Source organism: Zingiber officinale, chromosome 9B (genome assembly GCF_018446385.1).
Source record: "Zingiber officinale cultivar Zhangliang chromosome 9B, Zo_v1.1, whole genome shotgun sequence".
Classification (NCBI taxonomy): Eukaryota; Viridiplantae; Streptophyta; class Magnoliopsida; order Zingiberales; family Zingiberaceae; genus Zingiber; species Zingiber officinale.
The window spans coordinates 98,006,426-98,020,351 of NC_056003.1; the positions used below are offsets into that span (position 1 = coordinate 98,006,426).

The 13,926-nt window shown below is 39.4% G+C and overlaps 2 protein-coding genes across 2 annotated transcripts; both read left to right on the forward strand.

Annotated features, from left to right (window-relative positions):
• The first annotated feature begins 2,859 nt into the window (after nt 1-2,859).
• Nucleotides 2,860-8,103, forward strand: LOC122022483 (uncharacterized GPI-anchored protein At5g19250-like). Its single transcript, XM_042580504.1, has 2 exons — nt 2,860-3,110; nt 7,424-8,103. Exons 1-2 carry the CDS (start codon nt 3,035-3,037, stop codon nt 7,936-7,938), a joined length of 591 nt encoding a protein of 196 aa, XP_042436438.1. The 5' UTR covers nt 2,860-3,034; the 3' UTR covers nt 7,939-8,103.
• Nucleotides 8,104-9,490: 1,387 nt separating this feature from the next.
• On the forward strand, nt 9,491-12,804 carry LOC122025759 (tubulin beta-2 chain). Its single transcript, XM_042584632.1, has 4 exons — nt 9,491-9,523; nt 9,865-10,264; nt 10,748-11,017; nt 11,998-12,804. The coding sequence occupies exons 2-4, from the start codon at nt 9,871-9,873 to the stop codon at nt 12,672-12,674; spliced, it is 1,341 nt and encodes a 446-aa protein (XP_042440566.1). The 5' UTR covers nt 9,491-9,523; nt 9,865-9,870; the 3' UTR covers nt 12,675-12,804.
• The last annotated feature ends 1,122 nt before the right edge of the window (nt 12,805-13,926 follow it).

Below are 13,926 nucleotides of genomic sequence, written 5' to 3' on the forward strand. Positions count from 1 at the left end.
AAACATCAAAAAGGGGGAGATTGTTGGTGCAATTTCCAGTAGGTCAAGGTTAACCTAGTTGACCAAGCGTAAACCTTGGTCATGGTTTCGATGTTTGACAATACAGAAAGACATGTAGACATGGACAATGCAGGTGCAGTTGTCCATGCGGAGAGATACTGATCAGGGTCTGATCAGGTTGGATGAAGAAGAGTCAAGTAGGTCAAGGTTGACCGGATACTTGACTGGGAAGTCCTAACTGGGATGTTAGGCAGTTGGGAAGACCTGGTGAGTAAAACCAGGCAGTTCGGAAAGTCCTGGTGAGTGAAGCCAGGCAGTGGGAAAGTCCTGGTGAGTGAAGCCAGGCAGTTGTGAAAACCCTAGTGAGTGAAGCTAGGTGAAAGTCCTGGTGAGTGAAGCCAGGCAGTGGTGAGTGAAGCCAGGCAGGTGAAAGTCCCGTGAGTGAAGCCGGGCAGTTGAAAAGGTGAGTGAAGCCAGGTGAAAACCCTAGTGAGTGAAGCTAGGTGAAAGTCCTGGTGAGTGAAGCCGGGCAAGGGAAAATCCAGATGGATCAAGGGTGATCGAACATCTGGTGTTGAGAAGGTCAAGTAGGTCAAGGGAGTGACCGGATACTTGACACGAAGAGAAAAGTCCAAGTGGGTCAAAGGGATTGACCGAACACTTGGTGGGGAGTCTTAGCAGGTCAAGGGAGTGACCGGATGCTAAGCATGATGTACCAACAGGTCAAGGTTGACCGGATGTTGGTTTGGAAGGCTTGGGACTTGGTTTGGGCAAAAACCAAGCTCTGGATCGATCAGTGGATCGATCCAGTGATACACCGGGTATCTGGATCGGTCTGGTGACCGATCAGTAACCAAACAGTAGCCTACTGAGTGTTATCTGATCGGTCTGCAGACCGATCAGGAAACAACGATCAGAAGGTAAGAAGTTCGGGAGAAAAGGAAGGGGCATGCATGCTGATCGGTCCCTGGACCGATCAGAGGAAGCTCTGATCGGTCCCCAGGACCGATCAGACTGGGGCCTGATCGGTCCCCAGGACCGATCAGAGGTGCCCTGGACCGATCAGGCTTCAGCCTGATCGGTCCAGAACTATCCGTTGGCTCACAACGGTCTTCTGTCTTCTGCTGTCTTCTGGCTTCTTCTTCGCAGGTGGATGCAGGTATAAAGAGGCTGAGGACTTCTACAGGACTAGCTCTTACTCTTCTTCTGGTCCGAAGCTTCTGCTTCTTCTTCTTCACTGCTGTGATTTGAGCTTTGCTGAGCTCGCTTCTGCTTGAAGCTTCGTGTGAGCTTCATCGGCTGGTTCCTGCTGTTGTAGGCGTCGCTTGAAGCTGCTGCTTCATCCAGTCGAAGTTGTATTGTATTTTGCTTCTTGCTGTACTTGTACTCCTTCTTGCTGTTGTAAGTTTTTGTGGCGAGGTTTCTCCACCCATAAGGAGTTTATATTAGCCGGTTTTCTGGGGACTCATCCACCAACGGATTGATAGGCTTCGTCCACCTTACGGACACGCCGAGGAGTAGGAGTATCATCTCCGAACCTCATTACATCGCTACGTGTTAAGGTTTGATCTTCTTGTCTTTGTTTCTTTGTTTTATTTTCCGCTGCGCTAACGTCAACTTGTAGAAAGAAACGAAGAATTTGAGGTCGGCTATTCACACCCCCCCTCTCTAGCCGAGTACGACGATCCTAACAGAAAGTTCCGTTATATGTATATGTCAAAAAAATGACATATTCCCTAACAGGTTGTTATGATTTTTTGAGAATGTTGTCTTTTAGATAAAGTCTGACCGGCTCTAGGTCAACCAGTTGTAGATTAAGAGTTATGCTCATGAGAAGTAGAAGGTTGAACCTTGTAAGTCTGATTAGCGTTGGGGCCGGGCTGATGTAAATTGAGAGTCTTGTATTAGAGAAGTGGGAAGCTGGGCTCCTAAGATCTGACCGACCTTTGAACTGATCGAATTTATATTGGAGATTCAATATTTATTCAGATAATATATTTAATCGGATTTTATGTCGAGAGATTCATCTTGTACTCTCAGTCACTATACTTGAGTATAATTTAATCGATCGATATACCCAATGTATCTGGTTGATCTTTTAGTTTAATCGATCAGAGAGTTAGATCCCTTGTTAATTCTGATAACATCAGCTAACTTTTTTAATATCAAACCCAATTTTAAAGTCCCACCTGACTGGCCGTATCAGACCTTTTTAATACTCAATTGACTTAACATCAACCACAACTCTGGTCTAGATCCACTAGGAAAGTAAATGTCAGATTTGTCTAGATTCACTCTACGGCGTGGGGTAATTAACAAATCATTTTCCTTGACAAGCAAAATTTAATTTCTTTTCTTTTTGTCTTTTTATTTATTGTTATGCTAATAATAATTTGATGTTTCTGCAGGCTAAATCTATAAGATAAATATGATTAAAATGATATTTGAATTTTCTTTTAAAAATTAATTTTGTGGATGCCAACTAACTCATCTGAACGCACAAAATTTAAAAATAACGCTGTCAATTTAAATTGAGTACGTGGGTTGGCCGGTTCAATAATTATCGATCTATATAAAAGCGAACCTAAATGTGTTGACATGTGCGGATTGCGAGTCAAGGTCGACCGAATTGGCGCGTGTGTTGAGAAAAAAATAAAAATAAAATTTTGAATTTATGGTGTGTATTTTTAAGTGAAAATTATGAAAAAAAAAATTGTGCCATCGATTAATATGCATAAGTTATCAAATTTAATGAATTATAATGTTTTTTTAAATTAACCCGTTGAGATTTTTTAGTCCGTTGGGATGACGGATCAATCCGTCATCAAATCACTTCTCGATTTCGAGGGCGAACCAAAAAAAAAAAATACACAATAAAGTAAAGAAAATGGCAGCGGCCGGTGGTTGTGAAAGCTCTGCTCGAGCCTCCAAATCACAGCGCTATATTCATCGCCTGGTTCGCTTCCTCATTTTGAACTTCTCAAGATAGAGAGGAGGAAAGCAGAAGGGGAGAAACGAAAGGTGGTGCTAAGGAATGGGCTTCAACATCTCCCTCTTCTCCTTCCTCCTCCTCCTCCTACCGTTCCTGCTTCATCCTGCTAGATCTGATGGTAATTGCTCTACATTTCCTTCCTCGCCCTATTTCCTTACGTGTATGTGCCGATCACTCGAGATCTGTTGCTTCATTAGTTGGAAGAGTATGATTTATGATGTTCTGAATCCAGACACGCTTATTAGAACAAGATTGATCCGTTCTATTCTGTCAGAATCTCTCTTTCCGGCACATGTAAATGTAGGTTGAGAAACCAGGTTGCTGTGCTTCAATTCGATAGGTTACTTTTTCAATACACTCGAGCAGGGGGAAGAATAGCCGTCTCTAGTAGGGTTGAAGCTTATTCGGGGGATAATGTCTATACTCTAGTATATTAAAATTTCTCCGCTTTCTTAACATCAATGCGTTCTTTTTTCCTTCTTTCTTTTGACCTTTGCAAAACAAGTTCATCTATTTAGACAAGTCCTTTATGTTAATTGTTAGTTGGTTAAAAGTCAAGAATGGTCACCTTGTTTTCGTGAACTGTTTCATTGGCTGGGATCATTAGTATAATTTTACCGTAGACAATACAACTATAGGATAACAATACCTTCTTCCCTGTTCTAAGGAAGGGAAGAGTGATGAGCTTTTTTATTTAGAGGGCATATCCTTGATTTAGATTGGGCTTGATGTGGATCTACCTTACTTGGGTGAGAAGCGGATTCCGTCTTCTAGACACTCGTCCAATGAGCACCATATGCCCAGTGTTTCCAAACTTATACCAGAGTCCACCAATTTCAGTTAAAAATATACCGAGTCAAAGGTCCACATACATATTTTATCTCAAAGGTCATTTTTGGGGGCAAAATTAGTGAAGAAAAAAAGGGAAAATGCAAAAAAAAATTTTGCGGTAAATACATGGATGTCCTTATAAAATTATTTTGATTTATTCCACTTCAAAAAGAAAATATATCATTTAAATTGTTGTCTTGCATATATGTCATGAAGGGGTTTTCCTCTTAGAATAGTAACATAATGGTGATTGATAATTGACATCAATGCCTCCTAAGTTTTGAACATAATATGAAAGCACCTTTGATTTGTCTCATCAAATTCATCATCCTTTGATTAACCACTTTATTAACTTGTATTGAATCATTAAGTTCTAATGAGAGGAAATGATTGTTGGAATGTGAATGGAATAAAGAGGTGGAGACGAAGAGACTCTATTGTGCATGAGTTTTTAGTTCCATATTAGAAGTCTCTTGGTTTTATCGTTGGTTTAAATTATGACACATGCATTGATATTGTAAACATATGCATGGGAAGAGACTCTCTCATGTGTGGGTGCACAAGGATGGGTGCAAATCTAGGACCCGGATTGCACTGAACCAAGGTTGACTCGTGTGTGAATACGACCTGCACACGTTGAATGCCGAACCGGTCGAGACAAGATTTGCCCAAGCGAATAAACCAATGTTTTGCCACGTTTTTTTTTTTTGCTGCTCAGGTGAAACAGATGAATTAATTTCAATTGAAACTGTCGATAATTAATGACAATAATGGTTATTAATTCAATTGAAACTATCGATAATTAATGACAATAATGGTTATTAATTCATTCAATTGAAACTATCAATAATTAATGACAATCAATGGTCACTAATTGATCCAATTGAAATTGCCGACAATTAATGACAATAAATGACCATTAATTGATCATTTATTATGGCCAAAGGTTGAGCCCCTATATAAGGAGCTCAGATCTTGAGCAGAAAAGGGAGCGAGAGGAAGAGCAGGAAGCGAACCTTTGTTCACTCGTGCTCTCCCATAAAAATTCTCTCAGTCATGCATCCGCTCGGCTGAACTACTCGTGATATCACTCAGGTGCATTCTCAGTTCACCACAAACAACCAGTGTTTGCTTGTGTGCGTGGTTCTGTCATTGTATTATGAGAAACAGATGACCCGAGAGAACCTCAAAGCACAGCTAGAGGCGGGGCAAATTTGTTTCAAGGAAACTGCGTTGAGCGCAGGCCTCGACATCTTCCTCGACGAATTCCTTTCCTGATTTGGCTACGCACTGTATCGACTTTGCGACTCAGATCACTTAAAGCTTGGCAAAACCAGCCCCAATGGTAGCCTGAGATTATCCGCTCAGGTCATCGCAACAAATAAGTTAGAATTGATTTTGTGTAATTTTAATTCAGTAATTTTTCTCCAAAATCTCCGGCAGATTGTCCAACAATGGTATGTCACAATTTATCTCCAAGAAATTAGTCTTTTAACCTTCCCTGTTATTACACATGTTTTCCCTTCACAAAGCCCTCCCTCCATGATTAAGAATCTTGAGTTAGCATTAAAGATCAATTCTCTTTCAATAGTTTGATTTCCCCTTTATTCTTCTTCTGAAGATCATACCTTCCTTTGGATTGTCCTTTGCTAAAAAAAGACGAGCCCTGTTTCATTTTGCTAAAGTCGTCCTTAGTGAGTAGATCTGTTCTTTTCTTGTTCCCTTTAGGAGCCCCAGACTCATTGCCTTCCTCCATCACAAATATCTTAGACTTGTCTTGAAGAGAAAGTTGCTTTTAATACTTTTTTTTTTCTTTTTAGTGAAGGATTAAGTCTCTATTTGGTGGGCTATTGTGAATTAATAACATGCATATAATTTCCATTAAGATTAATCCCCATTAAGTGATCTAATACATGTTGTGTTAAGGTAGGTTTAAATTATTGGATGTAGATTGAATGTGTAGATCCAATAACCCGGTTCGTTAACATTGATGGAATGTTAACGGATTATGAGTTTTATGATGAATGGTCCTTGTAGGATGAGCTTCTATAAGAAGAAAAAGTCAAAATCCATTTGGGGCATGATGCTAAATTGTTGACTCCTCTTCTTCCTCTTTCTTCCCATTGAGACGAGACTACGGTTATTGCTCGAGCTCCTACAGAAGACTCTCCGCTGAGATTGTAGGAACTCCATTTAACAAGTAAGGGAATCAATGACATTGACTTTGGATTTAGGTCAGCCCTTTTGTTTGCCATTGTTTCGGTTTCAATTTGCCGCATTGATGATGATAATTAGATCCTATAATGTATCGTTTCGTTTTGATGTATCGTAAAGCTTTCATTTAGGACATTAACCAACTCCTTGAGAGATATATATTCCTTAATTTTTGTTAAAAATCTTTTAGAATTCTTCTAAAAGGTGGAAACTGTCAATGATAAAAGTCACCACAAAGGATTCATTCAGCTTCATTTTATTCTCCTTTTGGTCATTAGAATCCTCCTACTTCTGGTATTCCTCTTTAATTTCAGGATATTACCCAACTCATTGAAAGAAATGTCTTCCTTATTCTGTTTCAAGAATGTTTTAAAATTTCCAAGAAGGTGGAGTTGTTTCAAGGATAAAAGTCATTGCAAAGTATTCCTCCAAATTTATTTTGTTCTACTTTAATCATTAAAGATTCCTTACATACAATTATTTTATTACACAATTATGCAAAAATTATTTATTCATTTTCTTGAAAGATTTTGCTTGCTATCCTCCAATATGAAATTTTCATTCAATGTATCTCTAAGTTCCTTTGTCATTATATAGCTCTGGTACATGCCAAACATATTATCAGACATCAATTGAGGATGTGGCTATGGAGCATAAGATAATTATTCTCCCAATTTTATTGTCCTTGATCCTTCCCTAAAGTTTCCCCCTATTGAGAGTATGCTGAGGAGGTAGGCCACCTTTAATTTAACTCTGTGAGGGGAAGGCAATCCTTTTTTACCATTGCTTGGAACTAGAGTCATCAAACCTAACCTATTAGATGATCTACTATCTCTCTAAATCATCATACAATTGCTACATGTGACAAGTCATTATTTTAATCCACCTACAATCAAATTCTCAACATGTTGACGTGCTTATAAAAACATCTTCCTAAGTAATTAACTATCCATTTTAGATTAATGCTTTATCCATCTACATAAGGTTTGCACTTGTGGATGAGCTCAATTCCATGACAGGGCCTAGGTTGTACGAGGCAGTTTGGATTAATAAGACAATTTGGGATGAGTTATGCTTTGGGTCAAGGAGGATATCATAGATCTGGATTGATGCTGCCTCTTTGACATGCTGATTTAATCACATTTGGAGAATCATGATCTAATTACCAGGGTTTATAGGTTAATTGGATTTAGATTGTAACACTATAACTTAGTTACATACGAGAATAATGAGCTAATTGAAGGAGGTTTATAAGTTTAGGCAAATGAACTAATATTAACTTTCATGTAAGCATTCAGGGTGGTAGACTCAACTTAATCAGGAGATATTGATAATTCATTATATTTACATGTCTAAGAAACTTCCTAATAATCACTTGCTTTGCAGATACATCTACTCAGCTTTTGGTTGGCCTCAACAAATACAGAGGGTCCCTCAATCTGTCATCACTAGCTGATAACAGCAATGCAGCTTGCTTAGCTGAACAAGTTGCATTGGCATTCAAAGGCCAAGACTGCAGCAACTCCACTGGATCATATACTGTTCCTGGCCAAGAGCAACAATTCCCCAACTTTCCTAATTATTTAAGCACCTGCCATCTGAATGCAACAGTGACCCAAGATGGCTCCATAATGCCCGTTTGCGTTCAAGGCTTAGCTCATGACCTCGTGCTATCAAACTACACTGACACCCAGTACAACCAGTATTTGAACGATAGCATCTTCGTTGGAATTGGGATTGCTGATGAGGATGACTGGGTTGTTGCCATTTTGACAACCGATACACCTACGGGAAACTATGCTCCGGCTGCCGATACAACCTCTGGTTCAGCTAGTTTAGTTGTTAATCATCTGAATGTGCTGCTGTTGCTTCTAGGTTTTGCATTGGTTTTGATCAGCTAAGTCTATGTTTTATGTTTTCTCCTATCAACTTCAGAATTTTTTTGTTAGAAGTTAAAGCAAATTGAATAACATGCGGGTTATTTTCTCATGAGTTCATAACTTTGTCATTGTTTTACCCTATTATGTTGTATTATATTGAAACAAAGTTGCTGAGATTTGCTGCTAGTCACGTTTGCTGACCCATCGTTCTCTTATCAGCCTTGATTTTGTAGTTTACATAGATAATGACATTTATCAAGTTTTACAGTACTGTAACAGATCGACACATTGCATGAGCAAGATTTTGGTAACGTCATAATCATTTACTGAAGTTTGCTAGATCCAACAATGTAGCACTAGCTCTGACCATGGTTGGAGATGAGTCTAGATGAACCTAAGCTAGCATGAGTTCAATTGAGGCTAGGCTTAAGTTTGGTTGGGCTATGTGGGTTTCTATCTCACCTGAATTGTTGAGGTCTAACTACTAAAGTTATGGTGATGGCACCATGTTTCCTATTGTCACCATGCCAACCTCATCAATTGCAAACAAGCAATTCTAAGCTTCAAGTATTGCAATTGATTATCAAAAGAAGAGGAGTCAAGATGCTTTTCTACAATATATTTTAACTGCAAAGCTTATTATTATTCCCCTCGATGACTTAAACATATGATCTGTAATGATGATGCCAAGTTCGGTGAGAAAAATGATGTGTGTGGATTGGAAGTCACCTTCAAAAGCATGTGAATATTTTTGTTGGTTCATCTCGATCGTCTGACGTGACGCACTGCTTGTTTGGTTGCTTGCTTCGCAGGTTTTACTTTTCAGTAGCGGTAAGGGACCAAGGATATCATACAAAAGTTCTTAAACCGATCCATCGTATGGACGATAGCGAGACTGCGAAAGTCTCGCTTGTATTGAGAAATTAAATAAAGAAATTGCAGGCATGAGGGTATTATCGTCATTTTATTCTTCTCTTATAAAATTGAATACGAGAGGGCAGATGCTTTGGTAAAAAATATGAAGCGAAGCATTTATAATTATGGTTGAATTATGATTTCAATTTAATTATAATTAATTGTAATATCTTTTAATTCATCGCTTTCTTAAATTATAATTTAAATCAAGATAATAATAAAAAATAATAGATAAATAATCAGACAACATAATCGAGCGAGACTAAGGACGATCTCTGGATGACCTTCGTCATCTATCCAAATTCAAATTACAATATGCAAACTCAAGCAAGTAAAAATCATAATTAATTATGGTAATAACAAATGGTCCATCCGGGTCCACTTTGGTTTTTACCAGGAGATATGGGCTCGCAAACACATGCCCATGACAAGAAAACACGAAACAAAGAGGGTAGTATCGTCATTCTAAAACTTTAACGGGAAGCATCGTCGATTAGTTTCTAAGCGGGAAATGGACGGCTATCCACCACCCGATCCCACCGCTCGACGGCATCCGACGGCTCGTTAGAGAAACAAAAGAGAATGGACCACGGTGGTTGCCCGATGCCTTGCCGTCCACTCTATAAATAACCATCCCCTTTGGTTCCCAGTTCGTGTCTCGTGTAACCGCTCGGCCTCACTCTTCTCACCGGTAAGCCTTTCTTTTCCGCGTTCGGTTCTTCGATTCCGTCTTCCCTTTTCACGAAGAGCGATTTAAGCTTTATTATGGTGGATGCTTCGTCCCGATCCAGAAAGGCTGCTGGATTTGAGTTTACTTCTTGTGATCTAGTGATCTCGCACGAACTTTTATCACACCGTTCATCGAGTTTTAATATGAGTAGAGTTCGGTTTTCTGGTTTGTGTCTTCTCTTTTGTTTTACTTGCTTTTTTTTTTTGGATGGGGAAGTTCTTGCCTAATAATTCGTATGCTATTGGAGAAGTTTCTTGGTCTGTCGTCCCAGTGTTAACCTTGTTTCGTTTTCTCCAATTTAGGCAAAAATGAGAGAAATCCTCCATGTCCAGGGAGGTCAGTGCGGCAATCAGATCGGATCAAAGTTCTGGGAAGTGGTTTGTGATGAGCATGGGATCGATCCCACCGGGAAGTACACTGGCACATCAGATCTCCAGCTGGAGCGTGTCAATGTGTACTACAACGAGGCTTCCTGTGGCAGGTTCGTTCCTAGGGCGGTGCTGATGGATCTGGAGCCCGGCACCATGGATAGTGTCCGAACTGGTCCATATGGACAGATCTTCCGTCCTGATAACTTTGTATTTGGTCAGTCCGGTGCCGGAAACAACTGGGCTAAAGGCCACTACACTGAAGGCGCTGAGCTCATTGATTCAGTCCTCGACGTGGTGAGGAAGGAGGCCGAGAACTGTGATTGCCTACAAGGTATAGTCACTTATCTTCTTTTATAAGATGTTTTCTCAGGGATTCATCGGCCATCTATTTCCATAAACAAGATTTTATCTCAGTTTCAATTCTGCTTTCTTTTTAGCGTCTTGCTAAAAAAACGAAATAATCATAGATGTATATTGTATATAAAATGAAATTTGAGAAGATTTGTGTTAATAAAAAGGATATATCTACTGATTATGTAATTTAATATAGACGAAGCATGCTCAACTTGGCTGCCTTATCATTTTTAAGATGAGCGCTTCTTTACCAGAGGTAGGTGGTGGAGGCTGAATTTTGGTTTAAATAGTCACTATGGAACTATGGACAAACAGTAGCATGGACCGTTTAGTGTTTTTCCATACACTTGATATTTGATTTAGCTGTTGATCGATGTTTCAAGTGCTTGGTTATCCTTTATGGGGTGGAATTAGACTTTATTTTCTCTGTAATTGCTTACAATACAAATTTTCTCACCAGGTTTTCAAGTATGCCACTCTCTTGGTGGAGGAACTGGTTCAGGAATGGGAACGCTTCTCATATCAAAGATCAGAGAGGAGTATCCAGATCGGATGATGCTCACTTTCTCTGTTTTCCCTTCGCCAAAGGTTTCTGACACTGTTGTTGAACCCTACAATGCGACCCTTTCTATCCACCAGTTAGTTGAGAATGCAGATGAATGTATGGTGCTGGACAACGAGGCTCTTTATGACATTTGCTTCCGGACTCTTAAGTTAACCACTCCCAGCTGTAAGTTGGTCCTTCTAATGTTTATTTGTTGGATTTATTGCTAACTCATGAGCATGGGCCTAAAAGCTTTTTTTCTAAACTAAAAAATTGAATCAATTGTGATATCTGTTTTTCCTTTTGACATGAATTTTACTGTCTGATTGAAAATTTTATTATGGAACAAGATACTTGGTGCCTGAATATGATATTTATATGAACGAATGCTGTGTTTAACTGGATGGAAGTATGAGGGAAAAGAAATAAAACCACTAATTTCTCTTCTTTACTTGGAAAGAAATAGAGAGTACGAAGGAATTCAATTACATCCAATTCCCTTATTTTATTACCGCCCAGATTGAGCAGAAATAGTAGGTCGGTTCAATCCATGTATTAAGCATGAAATAAAATGCAAAAAGAAATTAGAATTCAGTACCTTTGCTTTCCCTTTACCTAAATATCATTTCTGAATTGTATGGTGGATGGTGGTCTAAAGTCTCTTAGATTGGTTAATTGGTAATCCTCAAATTCTCTGCAGTCTGCACCTTTTGAGTAGATATAAACGAACTGAAACTGTTCAAATATTATCTTCTTATTTGTCCACTCTCGTGTGTATATAATGAACCACTGATAAATGATTGATGACATACTTGAAGTGGCATATAGTGATTTGCTTTTTGGTTCTTTCCCTGTAGTTATTTAGTCATATGATTGTATCAGTAAGATATCTGTAGCATGAATTCCGACATAAGTTTTGCTTTGATTTTACTGGATCCCTTTCAATTAACCCCTCGGTTGGTTTGTAGGTAATTTTTAAGTGTATACTAGTTTTAGGTCCTTGTTTCAACCACATTTTTCACTCAGTTAACAGTCTTGTATATTTTTAAGGCAATTATGTATAACACCAAGAAAATTGTTGTATTTTCCATACATTGCTTGTAAACAACTTCGCTAACATCATTTACTGGGGATTGAAAAAATTAACTCTCCGTTGCTCTCGTCAGTTGGAGACTTAAATCATTTGATCTCTGCAACCATGAGTGGTGTGACTTGTTGCCTTCGGTTCCCTGGGCAATTGAACTCTGACCTCCGAAAGCTAGCTGTGAATTTGATTCCTTTTCCTCGCCTCCACTTCTTTATGGTTGGATTTGCGCCCCTTACCTCACGTGGATCTCAGCAGTACCGTGCCCTGACCGTTCCTGAGCTAACTCAACAGATGTGGGATGCTAAAAACATGATGTGCGCTGCTGATCCTCGGCACGGTCGCTACCTTACAGCTTCTGCCATGTTCAGAGGCAAGATGAGCACAAAAGAAGTTGATGAGCAGATGATCAACGTCCAAAACAAAAACTCATCGTACTTTGTGGAATGGATTCCTAACAATGTCAAATCTAGCGTTTGTGACATACCACCAAGGGGCCTCGCCATGTCATCTACTTTCATTGGCAACTCTACATCCATCCAAGAGATGTTCAGGAGAGTGAGTGAGCAATTCACTGCCATGTTTAGGAGGAAGGCTTTTTTGCACTGGTACACTGGCGAGGGCATGGATGAGATGGAGTTCACAGAGGCTGAGAGCAACATGAACGACCTTGTCTCCGAATACCAGCAATACCAAGATGCGACAGCTGATGATGACGGTGAGTACGAGAACGAGGAAGATGATGCCCAGGAGATGTGAAACTTAAAATCGAAATGGATTACTCCCTTGCATTGTATGCATTTGTGTTGTGGTTTGTGGTAATCAAATCTACCTATTGAATATGTTGCTGTGATTGCATATTTTGGGTAAATACGGTAATGCTTGTCAAGAGATCAAATGATTTTTATTTTTCCTTTTTTTGATGTGTTTGCTGCATCTATATTTTGATGTTAGCATTACTTGTTGCTCATTCCATGTTAACTCACTTTAGTGATTTTACTGTGTATCTACTTTCAGAAAAGTTTCCAATGTCAGTCTTTCAACTTGGGCCGACTTCAAGAGCAACCTCCTTGCAGAAACTCCTTTTATGGGCGAGATTGTGTTGAATTGGATCAAGTTTGGATCCCAATGCCTCTCTGCACAATATCAGTATCAACATTAAACACTCTCCAATCAATAGATATAAATTAGCGTCTCAATCATGGCTAAGCATCAACTAATATTGACGGTGGCGTTAGGTCGCTTAAGGTTTCACAGGCTGTGACAAGATTTGCCACCCCGAGATTTCATCTTTAACTATCATCTCTGTCAGCGAGATACGTACAATGGAAGAGAAGTGCCAAACGAAACATATGGTCAAAGGCGAAGCAAAAGTGAAGGCGAAAAAAGTAAAAGAGGCCATGGCAAATCTCTTCGACTTAAAGGTGTGCAGTCCTGCATCTAGGCATCCTTTAACGAGCAGTGCAATTATTGTAGTGCGAGTAGCTAGAGATCCGAAGAGGAAACCATTGGTCGACACAAGTGTAACAGGGACAGGAGCACTAACAAATGCTTGCAGCCGCTGGTTGATGTACTGAAACAGGAGTTGACGCTTATCGCATAAGTAACGAGTTGTTGGTGCAACTACAGTACAGCACCAATATAAACTATTCATCCTCGATCAGAGTTAGTGAGGACCAACTTCTGAGTTTAATGATACATGTGACTTACAGGGAGCTATTTAAGATGGTTGGGTGGCTAATTATGGGCAATATTGCGAAAGTATAAAGATAATTAAGGAAACGCCCAAAGATTAACAACGAGTTTTACAGCGTGGTTTTACTTATACAAGGCAGTCATGAGCGTCTGTCGATAGATTACCTAAAATCGAGCTGTGACAGTGACATCAGACTGATCCATGGTAAACGCCCTCTTAATTTATCTGCTGCATATCTACTGTGCATAAATCTTAAAGCGGTTTTATTAAAATACCTTGTGCGAAAATTATAAACATCTACTTGGCATGTTTGCA